Source organism: Eschrichtius robustus, chromosome X (assembly GCF_028021215.1).
Source record: "Eschrichtius robustus isolate mEscRob2 chromosome X, mEscRob2.pri, whole genome shotgun sequence".
Lineage (NCBI taxonomy): Eukaryota > Metazoa > Chordata > Mammalia > Artiodactyla > Eschrichtiidae > Eschrichtius > Eschrichtius robustus.
Window position 1 is genome coordinate 113,927,414 of NC_090845.1, and position 23,876 is coordinate 113,951,289.

Genomic DNA, 23,876 nt, shown 5'->3' on the forward strand with positions numbered 1-23,876 from the left:
TACCTCAACAGTTAAAGGGCATTTGTGTAAAAAATTCTTAAAAGTTGATGGGAGATGAGGAAGTTGCAGCCACTGCCACAGCCCATTCTTGGATGAAACTTTGTTACGTAGGGAAGTAGGAACCCAGAGCTGCAATTACAAAGGGGCGCGGGGTGTAAGGGGATTTTGTCCATGGGCGGATCGCAAGGGCCTAGCACGATGCTGGCCACTTCCCAGGCGGTCAATAAAGCCTCGAGCTGGCTGGCAGCAGGCTCTTAGGACGCTGTCGATCACGGACAGACACAGGAAGCTCTGCCCGGTTCCCAACAGCGCAGCACCCTCCCGCTAAGCTCACCCACCTGGGCCGCGAGGGAACCCGGGGGGCCGGGAGGACGGACGCTGGCGCGCCAGAGAGCTGAGGGGTGGGTGGGGTAAGCAAAGCGCCGTCCGCTGACAAGCTTTTATCTCCAGTCTCCCGGTTCCCAGCGGAACCCTCCCGAAGCGGCTCCAGTTTCTCGCACGCCTCAGGGCGAGCCGGAAGTGACGCACCTTGTCGCGCGTGATTGGCGGAAGCAGAAATTGCTTTGCGGCCGGCACGGAAATTGCTTTCCTTTCGGCTTCCGCTCCTGGCCCATGTGAGATACAGGCTGGTGAGATGAGCTCGAGTCGGGCTGCGGAGAGGTGAGGGGTAGCGGCCGGGAAGAGGGGTCTGGGTTTCATTGCGGGTCGGGTTCCCGGGCTTTTGAGAAATGGAGGCCGCCTTTTAGCTGGCGTCGGTTGTTCCCCTCCCACGACTTCGCCATTCGTTACTATTTCCTTGATCCATCCTTTAAAGCCCTTTTAATTTAATTTAATTCGCTCCCTCCACTCCCCGGCTTTTTAGTCTCATCTCTGTTGGTCCTGATGCGGCCTGTCCCTCTCCAGCTAAGTTAACGTGTTGCACTTTCCTCATCACGTGACTCCTTTTTCTGCCGCCGCTGGGGAGCATTTCAACCCTCCGCGCAGACAGTGGCTGCGTTATAAACTCCTCTTATCTTGGAAACCTTTGCTCATTGGAGTCATCCACGACATTTTCTGTGACGTTTCATGTCTCCCGCCGGGGGAACTAAATATAATCTGTTTAGTAATGGGTACCTAGCAGAGTTTGACATATACCGTTAGATAATGGTAGACTCTATAATTTGTTTCTGGGTACCAGTCTCCTAAGTTAAGCACCTACTTTGCCGATCAAGCTCCAGCTGCTTTCTTCCAATTCCCCGTTTCCCTATTCCTGAGAACAAATGATCAAGATGTCACTTTTAAGTAAGCTTGCACCTATACAGGTATCTTCCATGTGGCGGATTTAGAAATGTTAATTGCGATATTGCCTTGCCTCAAGGGCTAGCAACAGCGTCTTCTGCCACCTTACCTAGGGTCTGACATTTTTACAGCCTACCAGAGGTCAGTGGGAAAGGGAGTGCCAATCAGTCAGTGAAGAGTGTTAGATCTTTTTCATTTTCATGCAGTTCTGTATGGGTATTACTAACCAGTGCTCACCTCTTGCAGGTGATGCCTGCCTTATGCAGTCTAAATTTTATGTCTTGACACATTTCCAAAGATGCTCACACTGCTTGATTTGCACCTCTCCCAGGGGATAGGACTATTCTGTACTAAGAACTGAAGTTATGTTTTAGAGATCATTTCAATATAAGAAAAATTGTTTCAAGTGATAATATTTCTCTTTTATTTCCTTTAGCAGTCTTCTGGCTTTAAACCAACAGGAAGAACTAGAGGATTTGCCAAGAGAGTACCCCTTGAGCACCAGTGAAGATGAGGTGGGTGACACCCACTAAACCGCCTTCTCCAGTTTCCCTTCTGCCTCAAAATTAGGGTAGATGCCACATTTCCTGGAAAGAAAAGGGGTGACAACATTGTTTATACTTGCTCAGGTCTCACAAATAAATTAGTTACAGGCTTCCACCACTACCCAAATTAGAGTGTTCCTACGAAACCTTTCATAAGCTAAAATGGCATAAAGCAAAGAAGCTATTACCTTAGGACACATCTTGCTAATGGAAACACAAAATAAATCAAGATAAAGCATAGATGCTCATAGACAGTTCAAAGCTATGGCAGCTTGATGCTGAGATGCTAAGTGTAGTTTCCAGGGAAGGGGCTTGGTGGTGCCACTCTGAGTATGTGCTGCCTCTATAACAACTCACTGCAAAACAAATGCTAGACGCTATTTTCATTTTAAGGCTTTTTGTTTGTTTTTGTAAAAGCAAAAATCCTCTTCGGATTTTGTTCAGTTAGCAAAAGCAGGTACTAATGTAGGTCTTTTGTGAAAACGAAGCGGCATAAAGCAAAGCAGACTTTCAAAAAGCAGAGGATACCTGTATTTAGTGTTTCATGTATATGATATTGTATTAAGTGCTATGGGAATTCCAAGATCGTATATAAGATACACTGTCCTCAGGTTGCTTAAGTTGAGTATATAAGACCAAAACACATGGTATTATATGATTTCCCTATTTCCCAAGTTTGGATTTCCATAGAGGGTTATTTGATTATCCGACTGAAATATACATATGCATAATTAAGCTGGGTCTCCAACAGCTGCTATAGGAATTCCAGCTCTTTATTCTCTTGACAAAACTACTTAAATTGGTTTTTTTATGTCAGTTTCTGTGTCAGATCACACTATATATTCTATACAGAAACATTATTCTCATGGCACTTTTTTCTCAAAACAAGTTAAGACAGAGGCATGGCATTAGCTCCTGGTTACTAAGGCTCTATGTTCCTTACAATGAGGGAGTTTGGCTTATTGAAGCATTTCTTTCCATTTGAGCTGCAATGCCTGCACACCAGACCTCATCTGATTCACCAGTTCTCCACTGACCAAAAGAATGAGAGATTTTACATGGGCCTCAGTTGCCATACTGTCTTTTCCCTCCCCTCATCATTCTGATGGTTTTTCCTTTTCTGTTTCTAGGGGGACAGTGATGGAGAAAGAAAGCATCAAAAGCTTCTGGAAGCAATCAGTTCACTTGATGGAAAGAATAGGTAACATTCCCTTCAATTTGGACAGGTTATAACTAGCTGATTCCATGAGACTTATCTGCAGCTAACATTTATTGAGTGCCTGAGACAATGAAGATACAATTGTCAGAGCATGTACTTTGGAGACTGTAGGCAAGTTTTTTATCATCTCTGCATGTCAGTTTCTTCAACTAGAAAATAAGACTGACATGTCCCAAAGTCACTCAGCTCATAAGTGACAGATCTAGTATTCAAATCCAGATATGTTTGAATTCAAGTCCAATACCTTTTTCGCTATGCCTACCTTGCATTGCCTTGTGTTTTTGAGGGGCTGAGCCTACATTAAGAGATGGTTAGACTACCATGTCCAGCTTAGGAACAGATTTCCTGGTTGCTTTGTGACAAAACCTGATTCTAGAATAGAAATGAAACCGAAGCATTGTTTGAAGAGAGAAGTGGTTGTTCCCCAGCAAAATGTATCCATTCTTTCTGTATTCTGTTTTGCTTAATTTCAGGCGGAAATTGGCTGAGAGATCTGAGGCTAGTCTGAAGGTGTCAGAGTTCAATGTCAGTTCTGAAGGTAAGTTAACCAAAGGAAACTATCTGCATCGAACTTGTGGAGTTCCAAAAGCATAATGGTCACTTCCCAGCTGTTTTTGATGTGGTTAATGAATCATACCATAAATACTACCGTGCGAGGGGGTGAAGAAGGGTAGTCAGATGCTCTTGAATTTCTTCCATTTCTAGAAGAAAGCCAAAAGGGCACAGTCAAGGTCTCCCACTGAGCTTGATGAGCTACTTCTAGGATAGAGGGACGTGAATGAAGACAGCTGCCTCTCACTAGCTTAGTCATGTCCCTGGTTTCATTTTTATTTCAGCTCTCACAGTGCATTGAGTTCGGACAGGCAGATAATCTCTCCTCTCCTGCTGGAGCTCAGAGAAGTCAAGTTACCTACTCAAGGACCTTCACCTAGTACAGTGTTTCTCAAACTTTTTTCTTTATTGCTCCCCTGAGGAGCCTTTTTAGACATTTCTTTTCCTCACTTCCTCCCTCCCTCCTCGCCTACTCTGCCACCAGGAATAAGATTTTCTTAGATAAGGCTGAGGTTTGGAGGGACACAAAACTAATACAGTCAGCCCTCTGTAACTGTGGGTTCTACATCTGTGGGTTCAACCAATGTGGATTGAAATTTTAAATTTCAAAATATTCCAAAACGCAAAACTTGAGTTTATCCCGCATACCAGCAACTATTTATATCGAATTTACTTTGTATTAGGTATTATAAGTAATCTAGAGATGATTTAAAATATATGAGAAGATGTGTATGGGTTATGTTCAAATATCAATGCTATGCCATTTTATACAAAGGACTTGAGCATCCTTGGATTTCTGTATTCTTGGTGGGTCCTGGAACCAGTCCCCTGTGCATGGATGCCAAGGGATGGCTGTATCTAAGTGTTTTGTTTTTTTTACCCCTGCCCACCGAAGAACCAGTTTTTACCCCTGGGTGGGGGAATGATATCACCCCGATTGAGAATATATGATCTAGTAAATGGCAGTGTTTTAACTTGATTTTAACTTGATAACAAGTCTAGATGCCAAATCTTTTCCACCATATTCACAACTTACGCAGCTTGAATGAGTTATGTGCTTCTAGTAACCATTGACATAACCTCCCAGAACTGGTAACAATATACTCTTGCAAGCTTATCCATTCAGCAAATACTTACTGTGCCTCTACCATATATCAGTTTCTGGGACTACAATTAGGAATAAGTCGCAACTTCATGGAGCTTACATTCTAGTGCAGGGAGACAATAAGCGAATTACAACAGGATGATGCAGTCAAGTGACTAAGTGGCTGCTTTCGGTTGGCTGGGCATGAAAAGCCTCTGAAGAGGCGAAATTTAAGCTGAGATCTGAATAACAAGAAAAGTCACCCATGCAAAGATAGGGAGCAGTATTCCAGGCGAGGGAGCAGCTAGTGCAAAGGCGCTAAGGAAGATACACGCTCAGCATGTTTGAAGAAGAGGAAGAAGGCCAGTGCGGCTGGAGCGTCCTCCATCTGTGGATGACACGAGGTTGCAGAGACAGACAGGGACCAGAGTATAATGGGGAGCCATTGGAGGCTTTTCAGCAGGATCATGACATGCTATGATTTACATTTTCAAAACACTCTGGCTCCTGTGTGAAGAATGAATTGAAGTGGGGCAAGACTGGAAGCAGAAAGACCAGGAGAAAAGCAAATGACTGTTTTAAATAGTTTTCTGTCTTCCACCTTCCAACACATTTGGGAATGTAGGAAGGCAGTGGCGTCACTGGCTAGTGACTGAAGTAAGAGGACTACTCCTGCTTCCCTGCACACCTGCCTGTCTGCCAGCATTTTCTACTGAGGTCTCTCCCTATGTGATGTTGAGGTTTTGCCTCACTTCTCAGTCTGACCAGAAAGTTTGTCCTTTCTACAGGATCAGGAGAAAAGCTGGTCCTTTCAGATCTGCTTGAGCCTGTTAAAACTTCATCCTCATTGGCTGCTGTGAAAAAGCAGCTGAATAGAGTCAAATCGAAGAAGACTGTGGAGTTACCCCTTCACAGAGAAGAGATTGAGCGGGTGAGTCAAAGAAAATGTGGTCCATTAAGGGGGAGAAATTGAACTGACAAGGAAAAATAGCATAAGAAGAGAAGGGGGATGGCCTGAAAAATGGGAGGAAGGAAAGTTGTGGTTGCCTCACCCTGGAAAAGATTAAAACTGATCTCAGGGGAAGCGTAGTCCTGAGAAGTAAGCAAGAGCTAATCTCTAGCATCCTGATTCTTTCTTGAACTAAGAAACATGGCCTCTTAGTTTCCTGCTGGTCCTTTGAGTTTGATGCTTAATTTCGTGGCTCTTTCTTTCTGTGTGCTTTGCCTGTTTCAGATCCACAGAGAAGTGGCATTCAATAAAACCTCACAAGTCCTCTCCAAATGGGATCCCGTTGTTCAGAAGAACCGGCAAGCAGAGCAGCTGGTTTTTCCCCTGAGCAAGCAGCAGTCCGTCTTTGCTCCCATCGAACATGTGGTCAGTGGCTGGAAGGTAAGTGCAACATGAGGATAGCGCACCTTGGAAGGTGAGATTGCGCCGCGTGGACATTGCAGAGCCTGCAGTTGGTCTTGTTGGACACGTTAAGCCAAAATGGCAGCTGCAGTCATTTTAGTTGAGCGGTCAGAAAGGGGGGGGCCGGGGGAGCAAGATTCGTAGCCAGTTGCCGTAGCTCTGTCATCGCCCTTCCTCAGCTTGGATTGTCCACTACATGGTTATTTGCATGTTTTTGTGTGACCACATCTGATTGCCAATAGAGAAGGAACATAATGATGTTTTCTTTTTCACACACTGGATTTTTTAAAAAAGCTTTTAAAGCCAACATTCTGACCTTGGGACAATCAGGAACCTGGCAGCATTAATGATGCCTTAGGAGGGATATATGAGCAGCAGAACCAAAGTTTGCCTGAAAAGGAATACCATAGTAAAATATAGCAGATTGCTGATAATGACTAGAAGTTTAGCAGGTAACTCATTATGACTGAGCTGCAGAAAATAAAAAAGATACTTTAGAGCTGGGTTTCCCAAACAGTGATCTCTGGCAGATGTTTCATCCGTCTGAAGTAAAAGGACAATTGTGAGTATGGTGGTGTAAGGTTGCCAGCTCTTTTTTATTATGAGGTTATTCTTTCCACTTTAATGGTGTTGAAATAGCTTTTCTTTTACGAAATGATGGTGGTAGTAAATGATGGGGTTGGGGGTGGAACGGTAGTTATGCCATTGGCAGAATTAAAAGTTAGTAATCCTGTGTCGGTCCCTAAAGTTTCAATTTTTAGTCTGAACAACTTCAGAACAGCTAGCCTTTCTTTTCCAATACACCATTGGTTATGCAGTCTATAATGTGGTGTTCTGTCTTTAGTAGAAAAATAGTCCAAAACAGCAGTGCCCAAACCATGGATAGATGGCTTCTCCTCTGCTTTCTATAAATCCAAAAATGGTGTCCTATGTGTCAGGAAGTTGAGGTAATTAAAGATCATCAAAGTAGACATGGCTTGCTGCCCTAGCTAGAAATTGAGCAAGTCATTGCTTATTACGGGGATAAGCTCTGTTTCGGATACTGTTGTTGAAGTCACCACCATTCTCTTTCTAGGATGCTTCCTTTTCCACATGAAAAAGAGATCAGGTTTAAAGTGTGGCTGCAGGATGGAAGGGAGACTTTAGGGGGAAAAATTTAAGAGGTAATACAATTTGCAGGATTCAAAAATAAGTATAGAAAATACATAGAGAAAAGTCTGACCCCACCCTTGTCCCCCATCTGCTCATTTTTACCTCCATACTCACCCAGAGGTCACCACTTTTTTATACGTTTTTTGTTGTCATTAACTTAAGAGTTTTATGGATATATTTATGTTTACCTCATTTTTTTAATCAAAAAAATAGTAGTACTACTACACACTGTTCTGCACCTTGCTTTTTCCAAATGCTGGTATGATCTTAGAGATGGCAGGTCAGTGCGGAGTTGGTCATTAAAGATGAGATGGGGTGGGGTGGGGGGCGGGTTGCACTGAGAACGGCGCAGCCTCTGATCTCCAGGAACTCCCTGTGCGAGAAAGAGTGGGGCCCAGATGCTGTGCACAAACCTGCCGTACCATTCATTCTAAGGTTCATCTTTGAGAAATTATACCAACATGGCACAGAGAAGTCAGGGGGTCCTTTGTGGCTGGCAGTGCCTTAGAGGGCAAAGCCCAAGGACTAGCAATATACTAGTATTTCTGGAGATTAAGAATTCAAAATGTCTGCACTTGTAGTTTTGGTCCAGCTTCCTAAAATTCCGTTTGACTCTAGCTGAGAAGAATTAAAGGGGATAATGTGTGAGAAAGCATTTGTAAACTGTAAAGTGCTAGAAATGATGTAAGGTAACTTCCCACCACTCCCTCCTTCCCTCCACTGGCAGCCGACACTAGCATTTCCCAAAGTGTTCTCCTCAAAACCTTCCTTTCTCAGTATGCCCTGGGAATGGGACTGGGTGGGGGGTTTGGTGGGGTTCCATTGCTAGAAAATGCCACATGCCCCTGCTGGAGATTGGCGGTCCACAGTGTATGCTAGACTTTTTTTTTTTTAATAAATTTATTTATTTTTATTTTTGGCTGTGTTGTGTCTTCGTTGCTGCGCACGAGCTTTCTCTAGTTGTGGCAGGCGGGGGCTACTCTTCGTTGCAGTGCACGGGCTTCTCATTGTGGTGACCTCTCATGGAGCACGGGCTCTAGGCACACAGGCTTCAGTAGTTGTGGCATGCGGGCTCGGTAGTTGTGGTTCGCGGACTCTAGAGCACGTGCTCAGTAGTTGTGGTGAGCAGGCTTAGTTGCTCTGCGGCATGTGGGATCTTCCTGGGCCAGGGCTCGAAACCGTGTCCCCTGCACGGGCAGGCAGATTCTTAACCACTGCGCCACCAGGGAAGCCCCTACGCTAGCCTTTTAAAGGCTATGAAAAGATAGTAAAGAAACCCCTATGACTTACTCTAACCCAGGTAGGACAGACTGATTTTATTAAAAATCGAACGCATTGAATTTTAAACTTTTAAAAAATGAAGTAAATCTTGTCAGCTGCTGAGGAACATGCTTTGGGAAGAGCTGGTCTCCATTCTCTCGCCTTCTTCCCCTACTGCCTTCCTGAAACTTCTCTCAGAAGGTGTTAGCAAGGGGCCTCCCAATAGCCAGATCCCAAGTCCTCTGCGTCTTCAGCCTATTTGACACTGTTAACACATCTTGTGGTTAAAACTTCTCCCTTGGCTTCTATGACGTAGTCCTGCTGTTGTTTTCTTGTCTGTTTGTTTTGGTTTTTATCTGACTCTTCTTAGTCCTTTTTATTCTTGCTCTGTAAACATGGTACAGATCACTCTCAACTCCTTCTGAGTTCCAGGCCCATGTTCCGTATGACTAGCAGGCCTCACCTGGCTCTCCCCTGTGCACCTAAACTTCTCAACAACAAAGAAAGCCTGGCATTTTCCTTCCCCAGACCCTGAAACTCTGTACCACGACCTTCATGCTATAACTCAGTCAATGGCATAACTCCTCCCTTCAACTACCAGCATCCCCAGCCCATGGCAGGGGGTCTAGTCCTGTAATTCTGTCTCTGTAATAACTCTCACATCCCTGGTTCCTCTCCTCATTTTCATTTGACACCTTCCATAGAACCCCTCACACAATCACCAGGATTCTCTCTCCAAAACACAAAACCGATTATCACTTTCCTGCTTAAAATCCTTCAAAAGGCTCTCCACTTACAGAATAAGACAGAAGCGCCTGGCATCTTAGCTACACTGGACAGTGCATTGTTCCCTGACATACCTTTGCTTGCCCTAGGTCTTGTGTTTTTGCTTATGCTCATCTCTCCATTTGGCTTTTTCCCCCTCCTTGTAGAATTGTGCTTATGCCTCAAAGCCTAATTCAAAAAGTCTCTTCCTTCCCCAAGCCCACCCCACCTCCTAATCAGAATTAATTGTTCCTTCCTCTGTGATTACTCCTATGGACTAATATTTAACCCATTATGTTGTTAGTGGTGCATATGTCTCTTTCCTCTGAAAGGCTATGAGCTCTATGAGGACAGGAACTATCTTAATTGTGTATTCCTAGCACCCTGCACAAGTGCCTGGAATGTAGCTGCAGCCAATAAGTGTTTGTAAATTGAATTGAATCGGAGGGAGATTACAACATTGTAATATAAATCACTTTGTAGCCTGTGATTGATTACTACTGCAAATACTAAAAATGGAAGAACATGCACCTTTACTATTCAGTAGAATAGGTTTATGGTTAGATCAATAGTGCCGTGTAACGTGTGATGATGTGTGTTTATGCGCTTGTCCAGATACTTGTAAGTTTTAACACTGACCGTGATGTATATGGCCGTTGAAGAAAACCACATAAAATACGTGCATGAGGTTTGAAACTGGCTCTTGCCCCGGGCTGTCTTTGTGCCTTGCCAAAGTGGACCATGACACGATCAGCCTGATTATTTTAGCCATCCTCACAATATCAGTCAAGCAGCAAATGGGGTCTTTTGTTGACATGTAAAGTCACTGGTTCACAGTCCATTCATTTCATCCGCATAGGCACCACCTAGTATGCAAAGTTAACTGGCAACTGAGGAGTTGGAGCCAAAGTTAGAAACTGATGAGAGTTAAATTTGAGCTGTCAGGAAGCAGGCTAATTACCTGAAGGTCTTATTGTTAAAGGCAGTTTATTTTTTTGTGCTCATCTTAAGACCTAACCTCCCCTTTTCTCTAGAAATATTCTTAAAAGGAGGCTGATATGGATCTGAGGTCCCTAACTTTATGTTAAGAGTATTGTGCTTCAAATATACATAACAATACAGGGACCCTTTTGTTTTGCAACTCTTAAGACTGACAATTTGGTACTGCTGTTCCTCTGTCCTGCCAGCATTGACCTTAAGGGCATCCTGCTTTGATTCTTAAGAGAATGGTATTGTTTTACATATATTGGTAATCTGAACACAGAGTGATCCTCCCCCCCCCGCCCCGCCCCCCGGTAATATTAGAGAGTAGCCTCAGAGTCCCCTTGCTGAAGTTGTCTTAAATCAGAATAAAAGTTAAGGCTTTATCTACACAGCTGAACAGCGAGCCTGGAACCCCCTTCTCTTGCTGTAACAGTCAATCCTATCCAGTTCGTGATTCCAATTATAGTGTCATAGAGTAGATGGCCATAGGATTGTAAAGAGGGAGACTCTAGGAGCATGATTTAAGACTTAGAGTGTTCTGTTACCTCCTTAAGGCAAGAACTCCCCTGGAGCAGGAGATTTTTAATCTCCTCCATAAGAACAAGCAGCCAGTGACAGACCCTTTACTGACTCCCATGGAAAAGGCCTCTCTCAAAGCCATGAGCCTGGAAGAGGTAAGTGTGCTAGGCCCTTTGATCCACCCAGGCATGCTCTGTTTCTCCCAGCATTTGCCATCAAGCCCAGGGGTCACTGTAAATGTCATTCGTTATAGGTGAAGATGCGCCGAGCAGAGCTTCAGAGGGCCCGGGCCCTGCAGTCCTACTATGAGGCCAGGGCTCGAAGAGAGAAGAAAATCAAAAGCAAAAAGTAAGGAGGCCCCTGTGTACCGGCCTTGGGTTCCATGGAAGAAAGTGACGAAGAATCGCAAGTCCTTAGGAGAGAACCTTGCCCATGGCGGCTGGGGTCATGTAGGAGAGGTCCCAAAGAGTAGTGACTAGCCTCTTTCTCTCTCAAACCAACCTCAGAGAGTTTTGCCTCCTTCAGTAGTACCTGCTCCTGTGGCTTTGGCTTTCCATCTTGGTTTTGCTAAAAAGAGGACTGTTCAATTACTTTCTCTCCCTTCCAGGGCATCACAGAGTGGTTCTGCCGAATGAGCTCTTGAGTTCTACAGCTGTGGAGGCCAGTAAGGGCTTCCTTCCTGCCTTTTTGCCTCTTTAGATCCTATTCTGCTCTTCCCTTGCATTCTAGAAGCAGAGGGGACTCTTTGCTCTGCAGAGGTCTGCCCCTGGGGTCTGCAGGGACTGAGTCCCGCAGGGCCTCGCAGGTCTCGAGCCAGCTCCATGCAGTCAGCTAGCTCTGTGATGTCTGTTCCATTCCCCCACATAGGGAAACCCCTTGTGTGGCGGGGCACTCGTGTGCGGCACCAGTGGTTCAGCTAAATCTCTTCCCCCGCACCTCTCTCATCCTATAGGTATCACAAACTTCTGAAGAAAGGAAAGGCCAAGCAAGCCCTAAAAGAGTTCGAGAAGCTGCGGAAGGTCAATCCTGCTGCAGCATTGGAAGAACTGGAAAAACTCGAAAAGGCCAGAATGATGGTGAGGCTGCCTCTGGCCCCCAACCCTTGAACCAGCTTTCCCCGGAAAGCAATAAGGATCTCACTCTGCCCTTTCTTTCCAGGAGCGAATGAGCCTTAAGCACCAGAACAGTGGGAAATGGGCAAAGTCAAAGGCAATTATGGCCAAATATGACCTGGAGGTAAGAGACCATCAGGGTGAGAGAAGAGATGGAATTGGAGGAAAGAAAGGAAAATCCATAAGGATGCTAGCAGAAGCAGAGTTGGGAAAGAGCCATGAGGATGCTTGGAAAACCAGGAATCTAAAAAGGCATCAGAAAATCTCTAAGGCAGAGAGGAAAATGACCAGGAACAAGGTGGAAAGGGAGAGATGAAAGGGAAACAGCATTGAAGGCAAGTCCAGTTAAAGGGGAGAGGAGTTGTGGGGGTTTTTTTGTTTTTTTTTTTTAAACCTTGTTTCACATGTTGATTTCTTGAGGACAAAGAATTTGTCTTCCGTTTTATTCCATAACTGTTAACACAGTGGTGTACGTGCAGTTTGAACAGTAGGTGCCAGTAAGAAATACTTAAGTCAAATTGAGAGGAGGCAGCTCTAAGAAATGGACCGGGAAAGGTGTGACTGTGGTCACTAATGACAAGGTGCTCGTGCCGTGACCCTCTCCTCCAGGCTCGCCAGGCTATGCAGGAACAATTGGCCAGGAACAAAGAGCTGATGCAGAAGATCCAGGTGGCCTCCGAGAGTGCGGAAGAGGAGGGAGTTGCAGAGGAAGAGGGTGAACCCTTTGTCCCTGACGTGGTGAATGAGGTGCAGGTGAAGGCAAGCGGACCGAACCCCTGGATGTTCAGGAATCACTCCAGTGACACAAAAGAGGCTGAGGTCCAGGGGGACCCTGAAGAACTTGCCGAGCCTGCAGCCCAGGAGGCTCCTGAAAGTGAGGAAGAAGGACCAGTGGTGGCGGAAGAAATTCTTTTGAAAGAATTTGAGGAAAGGCGATCACTTAGACAAAAGTCTGGGCTCAAGCAGATCGCCAAGCCGGTGGGCAGTCAAGAAACAAAAGGTGAGCAGTGCCTAGTGCTGGTGCTCTTGACCGACTGAAAGGAAAACTGGGTCCACCCACCTGTGTCACACAGTGATTAGGCTCCAGGTACTTTCAAGAGAGTGCCCTGGGTCCCTGAAGAGAAAATAGGTTTGTAATGACCATTTTCCTTCAAAGGCATTTAATAAGCAGGCATCTGCATGGCTCCAGAGTGTGTGTCCAGTCTTCAGAAAGACAGAAGTACACCATCCTTGAAGGAAGGGCAGGAGTTAACATCACTGGTACCCACAAGCCAGCGAGAAATGCATGTGGTGGGCTGGCAAATCTGAAAGTCGTTCACACCCACAGACACAGAGGTGTATTTTGAGACATTATGAAATGTCTTCAAATCATCACTGCAGTTTTCTGTCCGTAATGCTGGTTGATATGTTGATATGGGGTGTGATTTTCTTGATAGGAGTGAATGACTCCACAAGGTACCGGGTAAATTAGAATTGTTACGCCATGCTCAGACTCGATTTGCATGTTATATATTAATTAGCAGCCTTAGCACCCTTGAGGCAGGTCAGAGTTCCCATTCTGGGGACAAAGCAGGGCGTTATAAAGCCTGCTTAGGAAACTAACTGCCTTCAGAAATCACCTGAATCTGGACAGATTCTTGGGTCCGATTATATTTCCTAGAGGAATAATGAATGCATTTACACGGCAGCAAGAATCTTTTTCAGTGGCAAAAAAAAAAAGTTTTTTTTTAGAGCTGTCATTTAGAATGTATTGGAGGACCTTTACTTAGGGTTTTCAGCTAAAGACTTCTGGGATTAATAATTGCAAGCATTTGCTTCCGAGAGGATTGTAGAAAGCAGCGCCTCAGGCCGAGATGGTTCCTCCCAAGCCCCCTCAAAAGCTGCCCATCTAGTGAAATGTGTAGAACAGTTGGTTGTGGAATGAAAGGTGGATTTGGATTTCCTTGGATGATAAATAGAATGATCCCAAACCTTTGGGGAAATAGTATCCTAAAATAGTGGGAAGGCATGGACCGCAAACAAAATGAGCAAGGAAAGTTGGTCCTTGAAAATAAACATGCATGTCCTCAGGCCAGATCTAAGTAGCTTCTTCCAGTGGCTTCAAGCCAGAGCTAGAGAGCAGGATGAACTTGGGAATGGAGGCAACTTGAGTCAACGCAAAGGACAGTTTAGAAGCATGTCACGGCTGTGTTTCCCTCGGGGCTCTCAGAGACTAGCAGTATTTGCTCAGATGATGCTCGTGGCGGGAAAGTGCGAGCTACTTGACTCTGCCACAGAAGATTGTGAAATGCTGCTTTAAGATAAAACAATGCTGGCTACAGTTTTTACAAGTAGGAAATTACAGTGTAAATTACAAATTGGAAATCACAATTTTTTAGCAATTACAAATAATAAATGACAATGAAGTTGAATTTAGAGGCCACTTGCTAAAACAGCTCTTTTAATACAAATTTGGAATTTGGGGCGATCTTCCCAAGCAGAGTTTACTCTACGGGAAATTAAGCCACAGCTCCAGTTATACAGTGAGTCATTGGCAAAGCTGGGAATAGGACCCGGACATCTGCTTCCCAACATGCTGCTTTTAACTCCTAAACTCCATTGTCCGCGACTTGACAGGTAATGATTAGTGAACTCGCCGGGAGATCCAGCGAATGGCATCTTCTCTTACCCATTTGTCCTCGTTAGCATGTCTCCTATGGTGCCCAGCGCCCAGCGAGAGGTCAGTAGACGCTTGTTGACAAGGCAGCTCCCACCCTACTTTTCTGACAGCTTTCATTTCTTCCCCCAGATCCTAGCAGCCAGGGGGTGCTGTCTGAATTGAGGGCACTGTCTCAGAAACTCAACAGGGAGAACCATCAGTCCAGGAAGCAAGAACTGAGTTCAACGAGGACAGTCCTGGCGGTCCAGAGAGAGGAACCTGCCGGGGAGGAAGAGGAGCCTCTGTTGCTGCAGAGGCCGGAGAGAGCACGGACTCTGGACGAACTGGAGGAGCTGGGCAAAGAAGGCTGTTTTCAAAACAAGGAGCTTCCCAGAGCTGCGGTAGAAGGGCAGCAGTGGGAGAGGAACCCAAGTAATCATCTTGGTGTCCCCAAGGAGAAGAAAAGGAAGGAGCAAATGATTGATCTCCAGAACCTCCTGACCACAAAATCTCCTTCCGTGAAGTCCTTGGCAGTTCCCACGACAGAGGAGTTGGTGAGCAGAGCCAGGGTCGTGGGCCATTGCGGGAGATCAGAGCTGGTGTGGAAAGTGTCCTTCCTGCGCGAGGAATAGAATCAGTGAAGTTTTGTGCTGGGGGCACATGGCGGCAGTTAAGAGGTCTGGAATAGTATGGGCCCAGCTGGTCCCAGTGACAGTTTAGTAGATGGAAATTTGTGAGTGCCGCTGAGACTCCCTCACCTTAAATTCTGAGCCACCGAATCCTTCCTGGGGTGACTCTAAAGCCCTCAGAGGAAAGAGGGAGTCACTCAAAGCTCTGACCAGATGCCAGGCAGGACAACTCAAAGGTGAGTCAGTGAGCTGTTGACAGTGTTTTGCTCTACTCAGTGGGATCTCGAATGATCCGGGGGGCTCCCCGATTAAGTCACTGAAACTGCTCAAGTGAGGAGCCCTGGTGCCTGTCTTTTCAGAGATATAAGCTGGAGGACTCCCACATTCTGGCCAGGCCCACTTGGAGCTCCCCCTCCTAACACAGGCCGTTCCTTCCTCTACCCTGCAGTTTCTTTATTGAAAGTTTGAAATTGTGTCATATGATAATGAGCTAGGGATATTTACCCTAGAGAGAAGATTGGAGCTTGTTTGGCTGCCGACGGGTTTGTAGTGCAAGACCATCATTGTTCTGCACTTCCCCCTAGGGGGCGCTAAAATGTCACGACCCAGCAGTCGAGCGGTCTTGCCACGAACCTCGGCTCAGGAGGCAAGCTGTAGCTGTTGTTCGTTTCTTCCCAGGAAGATGAAGAAGAGAGAGATCAAAGGCAGATGATAAAGGAAGCTTTTGCTGGGGATGATGTCATCAGAGACTTCTTGAAAGAGAAGAGGGAAGCTGTGGAGGCCAGTAAGCCGAAGGACGTGGACCTGACTCTGCCTGGCTGGGGCGAGTGGGGTGGTGTGGGCCTGAAGCCCAGTGCCAAGAAGAGACGCCGGTAAGAACAGGGGAGAAAGCCTGTCAGAAGGGCACCAGGTTCTCCCACTTCACCCTCATGCGTCCTCTCTGCCCTTTTGACTAAGTCCTTAATGCTCTTAGTCAGACGTCCTGCTGTTCTGCTTTCCAGGTTTCTCATTAAAGCCCCTGAGGGTCCTCCAAGGAAAGACGAGAATTTGCCAAATGTGATTCTCAGTGAGAAGCGGAACATCCATGCAGCGGCTCATCAGGTGAGGGATAGAGAGCTCTTTAGCAGCGTCCTCTTTGCTGCCTGGCTCTCCTGCTTGGGAGGAGTGTTCTGGTGCCCTGTGGTCAAGAGGGATGTGTGATCTTGGCCACAGAATCGGATCTATTTTTGTTTTCACTGGCTCTGAGATGAATAATTCCAAATTGACTCTGCTGTTTTAATTACTGGCTGGGAAAGTTAAAACTTAAAGGATAATCTTTGCAGCAATGGTGAGGCCCCCAAATCTGCATTTTCAGCTAGTACCCCCAGATAATGCTGATGCAAATGGGCCTCACCAAACTAAGAATTGCTGTTCTGCAGGCTTGTGTCTATAGTCCAGGTAATGTTCAGAGGCTATAGGTTTAAGCTGCATCTTAAGAAAAATGAGGACCAACCGGTACTTGTTCAGGACAGTGAAAAGGTTTAAAATTGTGTCATGTGATAATGAGCTAGGGATGTTTACCCAAGAGAGGAGCAGATTTGAGCATGATCATGGTCTTCAAGTATATTGAAGGCTGTCGTGTGGAAGTCACATAAAGTCGAAGTTAGAGGAAAGGCAGAGTTCAAGGAACAACTTTCTGCCGGTCAAAAGAGAGAAGGGGTTGCTCTGGGGTTGTGAGCATGTGTAAAAGGGACTTGGGAATGAGATTGGACTCGGTGACCTTTATGTTCCCTTCAGTTCTGAAAGTCTGTGGCCCTGTGATCTGTCCCCAGCCGGTTTAATATTGAAATGAGTTGTATTTTTCCTTCTGAAGTGGGGGAGGGCTATTTAATAGGTACAGAAGAGAGGAGAAAATATCGTTTCAGTAATACTCTGTTGATCTTATTTTGCTGCATAAATTGAATTGTAATCCCAATTGAGGATATATAACCAGAAAAATAGGCAATGAACAAGCAGTTATGGGATAAGAGGGAGAGAAAAGGGGTGCTTCACCGGGCCCGGATTCTAGGTGAAGGGCAGAGTACAGACCTCAATAAAGATCACCCTTCCCTTCCAGGAATCTTAACTATTTGTTTTTTAATACAGTCACAGTAAATTGACAAATAACTTTCCAAGAAGCTCCCTTGATTTTCCTCATCTTTTTAATAAGCTATATACACTTCAGGTCCCAGTATGCAATAGAATAAAGCACTTTGAGCCAAAGGGGGAAAAACCTCCCAAGACTGAATATTTTCTGCAGGTGTTTTTTTCTGTTCTTTTGCTCTGGGTGACATGCACAGATCTAGCTATCAACCCCACTAAGACCCTCCCTTAACCTAAAGAATCTGTGTCCTTCACCACCACCAGGACTGCCCGGCGGTACTCAGCTTCTCTTGAGTGTTCCATTGAGTATCTCTAGAGACTACTGATTGTAACTTACCCGTTTTTCTGCTTACATCTTTTTGCTCCTCTTTGGCCATCGGGGAGATGTTTAAAGATTATTTATATGTCTGAAGGTAGCGCTTTGGTGGAGTGGAGAAGAATCCTGGGCAAGGAGATGAGACTTGGGAAGAGCATGAAGCTAAGTGTAATAGCCTGGTAGAGTTCAGGATTCAGGAGTAAATCTTTGGGTTCCGTAAAACATCAATCCTGTGAATCAGGGGGAGGAAAGGAAGGGATTAAGAGCGTGAAGAAGGTAGGAGAGTCACAGAGATACACCAATACTCAGATGTGTCTTGCAGTCACAATGTTGTATAGGGAGACCCACTGGGGGCCAGCAACCCGCAGCTCCTGTTGTGTTCCTATAGCTGCAGGGGCCTTGTTGGGATGGTTTTTCAATCCCTAGATTGTTGTGTAAGCCTGGGGGAAGGGAGGTTCTAATCCAAGTTAGGCCCCTCTACTCCCATATGCCATCAAGCAGATTGGCACTCCTAAGGTTGGATGGGGGCATGGGGATACCTTAGCCTCTCAGAAGCTTCACTCACTGCAGCCATTGTGTAGAACTGTGGCCTATGTGCTAAAACTACCTGACCAGGTGCCATTAGAGTTTACAGGCCTGGCTCACGCCACGTCTCTCTGCCTTCCTTTCTAGGTGCGGATGCTTCCATATCCATTCACACACCATCAGCAATTTGAAAGGACCATTCAGACCCCTATAGGATCTACATGGAACACCCAGAGGGCCTTCCAAAAGCTGACTATGCCCAAGGTTGTCACCAAGCCAGGCCATATCATTAAGCCTATAAAAGCAGAGGATGTGGGCTACCGGTCTTCCTCAAGGTCGGACCTCTCTGTCGTACAGAGAAATCCAAAACGACTCTCCATACGTCACAAAAAACAGCTGAAGAAAAACTCTGTAGACTGAGTTGCTGGAGTAGTGACACCTTGGTGCCCGGAACTGGGAGCCCTGACTGCTCCTCCATTGGTCCGGTTTTACTCCGAGCTGCAGGATCAGTTCCAAAACTGGCTTAGCACACCGCGGGTGTAGTTAAGCCACATTTTAGAAATAAAGGCATTTTTTAAATCTATTTAACTGGAGTGTGTTCTGTGTTGTTTCCCATTTCCTTCAAGTCAGACAAGACACCTTTGGATGCTCCCCATTGCATTTCTCCAGTCGCACTTGTCAGGGGACCGTATTTTCTTACCAAGGACTATGTTGTCCTAAATTGGACTGGAGGGAAGTTACCCTAGCCTACGACCTTAAATCCATCACATCGGATATAACCATAAACAACCAGTTTAAAGAGTCAGGGATAGTAATTAAATACTGTATATTCTTAACCTCTGAACCTAGCAGCAGTATGCACAAATCATTCAATTGGATTCTGCTCGGGGCTGGTCCTAGGATGGTGCTGAAGCTGGGTTCAGCTTTAAGTCTAACCACTATGGTTTTCTTTTCATGTGTGAGCCTCCCGGCTTACACAGGTTGCTGTCTAGAGTAGTTAGCACTTTTACCCTTACTTTACAGATGAGGTAGATGAGCTTTCAGAAGTAAAGCTCTATTCCCTTTACTTCCTAATGCAGGGCCAACTCCTCACCATTGTTTATAGTTTATTCAAGCATTACTTTGCTATATGGCAGTTTATGTCAGCTTCTCGGCTCTGAGGAACCTGCCTTTCTCTGGATGACAATATGTATCGAAAGGGCCCCTGCAGCCAAGATTCCTCACAAGGAATTGGAGAAACCCCTCCATTGATTCCGAAAGGACATAGCCACTACTGCACTTCACCTCCTGCCTTGGAGATGGGTCCCCCCAGCCTTTTTAGACCAAGATGGGGGTTAATTTTTGTGTGTCACAGAACCCTCTGAGAATTTGAAGTTATGAACCCTCCCCAGAAAAATGCACAAACGCCTACACCATTTTACATACAGTTTCAGGAGCTTTGCAGACATTTGGAATCCCTGGGCCAAAAGTTCTGCCACTCCACGAATATTCTTTTGCAATGCCCCCCACCAATATGGCCCTCTTTTCTGAGCCCATCACTCTCCAGATCAGTTCCCAAGTGTTTCCACCTCAAAGGTAACTCGTCCCAATGCCTTTATTTTAGAGGCTTAAGATTTCAGTTAGTGACTATGCAGTGGGACCCCAGATTAACTCTGAAGCCAAAAGCCACGCCATAAATGTCTATAAAATTCCCAGTGGCAGCTGTGGGCCCGGACTACCATTGCTCATCCTCTCAAGAACCTGCCCTGTGCTGGGAAGGGAACTGAATATGTTGATAGTGTTCAGAGCTCAAGGGGTATTTTTAAGTTATCCATTGGTTTGAGATTATCCGCGATCCACTTGCTGGTTGTCACTTTAAGTCAGTAGCCAGTGAGGGGGAATGGTGGACCTCTGCCCACTCCTGCCTCCCTTGAAGAGACCATAACCTTCTCTTTCACTCTTTTGAGCACAAAGCTGCCACCTCCGTCCCACCCCCCCACCCCCAAATCGAAGCACCCAATCAAGTGCCCCCTGTAAACGGCCAATCCCCGTCTACTTTCTCGGGACCCTCTTCAGCTCCGTGTGCTCCCCGCGGCCCAGGAGTGATGCAAACGACCCCATCCTTCAAAGGGGAGGGCAGGCGCTGGAACGTGCTATAAACGGCGCCCACTCCCAGCCTTCCAAGCCCCCAAACGGATTCGATTGTTGTTTCGTGGGGCTTTTTTTTTTTCTTTTCTTCCTCCGAACCTCCGAAGTGTTCTCCCTTCCCATTGGCCGGAGCTGCCCCTTGACGCCACCCTGGCCTTGCTCGCTGATTGGTCCATTCTGGATGTGCCCAAGCCTTTTTCCCAGGGTGTGGCCCCCCCGCCCCCAACAGGGTTCTGACCCCTGGCTCCTCCCTTCCCCCCCAGCCCCCCTCTCTGTTCCGAATGGTACCGCCCTGGCTCGGCTCCCCCTCGGCCCAGGCCCCTGCCCTTAGGGCCCCCGGACGGGGCGGGGCACGCTGGGGACGGGCAGAGGGCGGTGGTGGCGCCTTCCTGCCGAGCCCGAGGCCGCCCCCGCCACCCTTCTGCAGCCCGCGTAGGTCCCACTTTCCCCTGGGCAGTCTTCGTCCTGCCTTGCTAGCCCCGTCCCGTCTGTGCGGCCCCCACCGTGGTCTTTCGGTCATCCCGAACGGCAGCGTTAAATCCCTGCCCTCAGCGCTCCACACACGCCCATCCGCCTCCACCCTCGGGTTCTTGCAGTACTCCCTCTCCCCGCGTCTGCTCACCCTTCCCCTCCCGAGCCCGCCGAAGCCCCGGCCCGCCTTCCTCGCGGACTGTCCATCCCCAGGATCCCCCTCCCTGTGTGTGGCCCTTCCTCCCAGCGGCCTCCCCTTCGCGGCTTCCCCTCCCCTTCGTGGCCAGCGTGGTGGAGCACTCCCGGCCCACCCCCCTTTCTCCGTACCCCCGCGCTCCCTTCTTATGTTGTCCCTTCACGTCCCTCTCTAAGTCCCTCCCACACCAGCCCCCCCACGCCGTACACACATACCCTTCCCTCCGAGGCGTCCCCCGGCGCCCCTCCCCTACCCCCGCTTGTCTACGCCCCTCCCACCCACCCCGTCCTTTTGTCTCCTCTTTGGTCTCTAAGTCCCCCGCCCCTCCCTCACTCCCGCCCTCGCTCCCCGCGAGCACGCTCTTATCTTCCCCAGGTCCTGGCGCCCCGCCCCCTGGCCGCGCCCCGCTGGCCCCCTCCCTCCCGCGGCCCCATCTCCGCCCTCGGCGCTCCGCCCTCCCCCCCCGCGGCTCCGGGCCCGCCAGCCCGGCCGACCTCCCTGGTTCCCGGCTCGCTCCTCCCGCCGCCGCCGCCGCCGCAGCCGCCGCCGCTGCTCCCCGACCCACCCTTCCCGGGTCGGCGGCTCGCTCTCCCGCGCAGTACCCCCGCACAGACACACACGCACTCCCACCCGCCTCGCCCGCTCGCCCGCTCAGGCCCTGCGGCGGCCCGGCCCCGCGAGGCGCGCAGCCTGCCCTCGGGGGAGCCTCGGCGTCCCCCGGCCACCGGCACCTCGTGGGCGGGCGCACGGCCCGGGAGCGCGAACCCGGGCCGGGTCGCCCCCTCCCCCAGCCTGGCCCTCGGCGGCCTCCCGGGACTCAGGCGCCCGTCGGAAGTGATTGGGGGACGGGCGGGCCACGGCGCCTCCCGCAACCCGGGCCTGGCCGGCGCGCCCTGGGGACATGCTGCGACCCTACCGCACGGGATGACTTTACCCAGAGCTCCTCCCGGCTCCCGCCCCAAACCTGTGCCACCAGCGCGCAGTGCGCAGCAGGGACTAGCGGCTAGTGGGATGGGGTGGGAGGGGGACTGTCCCGAAAATACCCTGAGGAACCTTAGCTGCGGACCGTGAGGCCCAGAGAGGTGAGGGCCAGTGACACACCCCGGCCACCCAAGGAGAAAGGGCGATCCCACGCGGATCGCCTCGGCCCCCGCCTCCCAGTCCCGGGCTGCCCACCTCCAGGGCGCAGAGCTACGTTGCCTCTAGCCCTTTGTATCCACCCCACGCCCGTGGAGGACTGGAATTAAACCTCAATCCGGGGTGGCAGGCGCGGCTCAAGTGAACAGAAAACCCAGCCACAGGTCAATGGGCACTTTTTTTTAAAACAAAGTCTGTTCGGTGATGCCCAAATTGACCGCGTTTCCTCGCCTGAACCTCTTCCCCCAAGCCCCCACTCAGTCTTACCTATTTACCCACCAGACTGGAAGCTCTTTGAAGGGGGCCCTGTTTGTCTCTGTGGCTCCCTCAATGGATCCCTTGTGATTGGCGGACAAGTGGATTTATTTGTTAACTGCCCGCCTTTGGGATCTGTGTCATTATCGTGTGACTTAAGGTTGTAAACTCGGGAGGGCCAGGACCGGGTCGGGATTACTAGCTCGTGCCAGGCACAGCATGATGCCCAAAGGGATGGGCCGTCAATGTTTTTTGAGTCTGATGTAGCTAATTATGCAGGAGGCAGATGCCTACCTCCTCCTGGTCCTCAGAACTCCCAGTTCCAGAGCTGGATGTCCTGAGTAAGGAAGAAAATAAGGAGCTGCCTTAGTTCATTCCCAGTCCCAGGCCGACTTCATAGGGCCAGATCCGGCTGCACTCATCAGAACACACTGGGTGATGTGACTTTCCAGTACTGGGAATGGGTTTGCAGGGAGCCATAAACTCCCCACTTTAACTCCCATCAGTTTGCAACTGGAGCTGGGAGGAAGGAAGTAGCCAGTTTTTTTCTCCCTGTAAAGCAAACTGTCCCATATAAGGATCAAACCTGAAGCTCCTCATCCATTTACCCCAAGGTCAAGCTGAACCCCACTGTGTCAGAGTAAGGAGGCTACAAACAAAATGGACCCGATCAACAGCAATCAACCCCAGGGAAAGAGGGACAGTGGAAGTGCTCCTTCCTCCCATTTATGGATGCAAGATTGATACTGTACTTTGCAGCGGTTTATTTGTAACCTGGTCACTTTAGAGTCAGTCCAGCTCCCTGCCCAACTCACACCCCCACCCCCAGTCGGACAGGTCCTCTCTGTCCTTCCTCAGCCCTACACTGTCTTTACCCAAGTCAGCCTGCTCTAAATGGACACGGTCAGTGATCCAAGCAGAAACTGAAACAGTAACAATCGGACAGTGTCAAGAGACTCGGGCAGAGATGCCTCGGAGCGCCCGGCCTCCTCCTCTGCCTTGGCACAGATGTTCTTATTGTCCTGGAAAGATATACGAAATTCCCTCCCCAAGTGTGGAGGGGGGATGCTCCAGGGCTTAGCTTCCAAGGACAGAGTTGCTAGCCCAGCCCCAGTCTCTCTGCCCCCTAATTATTCAGAATGGGACAGTCACCATCCCTCTTCCCCAACCTAGCCAAGGCTGGTCCCCGAGCCATTTGTCCCCCTCACTAAGGAGATTAAGGCGAGTGGGGCTGGAGCTACATGAGGAGATTACTAAACTGTTCCGACGTTCTCTTTAGGGACCGTTAGCACATCAAAATACATATTTGGAAAATACAATTAACACTGGGAGAAAAACAGTAAACACAGTGTCACTATGCCAGGCTCAACAGTTTTGTTTTGTTTTGTTTTGTTTAAATGCTAATGGCCTCAAATGGGGAGCAGCGTCCATCAGTTAAATAAACAAGCCATTAGACTGAGACTAGAAGTGTCAACACATGACTAATCTACTAATAGCGAGAAGGCATCGCTAGTTAGGAGCAAGGCAGCAAAGCATGCTGGAGATTGTGGAGCGGGCTGCTGAAGCACATAGTATGTGGG

At 48.2% G+C, this 23,876-nt stretch overlaps 1 protein-coding gene across 2 annotated transcripts; it reads left to right on the top strand.

Moving 5' to 3' along the window:
• Window positions 1-576: 576 nt before the first annotated feature.
• On the top strand, window positions 577-18,693 carry UTP14A (UTP14A small subunit processome component). 2 transcript variants are annotated; one of them, XM_068533243.1, is made up of 15 exons: window positions 577-660; window positions 1,715-1,793; window positions 2,954-3,024; window positions 3,516-3,580; window positions 5,467-5,609; window positions 5,913-6,068; window positions 10,805-10,924; window positions 11,023-11,117; window positions 11,722-11,845; window positions 11,928-12,005; window positions 12,491-12,881; window positions 14,670-15,073; window positions 15,827-16,020; window positions 16,150-16,249; window positions 18,258-18,693. In XM_068533243.1, the coding sequence occupies exons 1-15, from the start codon at window positions 635-637 to the stop codon at window positions 18,528-18,530; spliced, it is 2,319 nt and encodes a 772-aa protein (XP_068389344.1). In that variant the 5' UTR covers window positions 577-634; the 3' UTR covers window positions 18,531-18,693. The 2 variants fall into 2 exon arrangements, with proteins under 2 accessions (XP_068389344.1, XP_068389345.1); XM_068533244.1 differs by having other exon boundaries at window positions 590-660; window positions 1,718-1,793.
• Window positions 18,694-23,876: the final 5,183 nt, after the last annotated feature.

Excerpts from the sequence above, each read along its gene's own strand:
- UTP14A (XM_068533243.1), top strand. The coding sequence starts at position 635 with ATGAGCTCGAGTCGGGCTGCGGAGAG. Across the intron at positions 1,794-2,953 it reads TGAGCACCAGTGAAGATGAG|GGGGACAGTGATGGAGAAAG; the intron begins GTGGGTGACACC and ends TTCTGTTTCTAG. Across the intron at positions 16,250-18,257 it reads TCCATGCAGCGGCTCATCAG|GTGCGGATGCTTCCATATCC; the intron begins GTGAGGGATAGA and ends CTTCCTTTCTAG.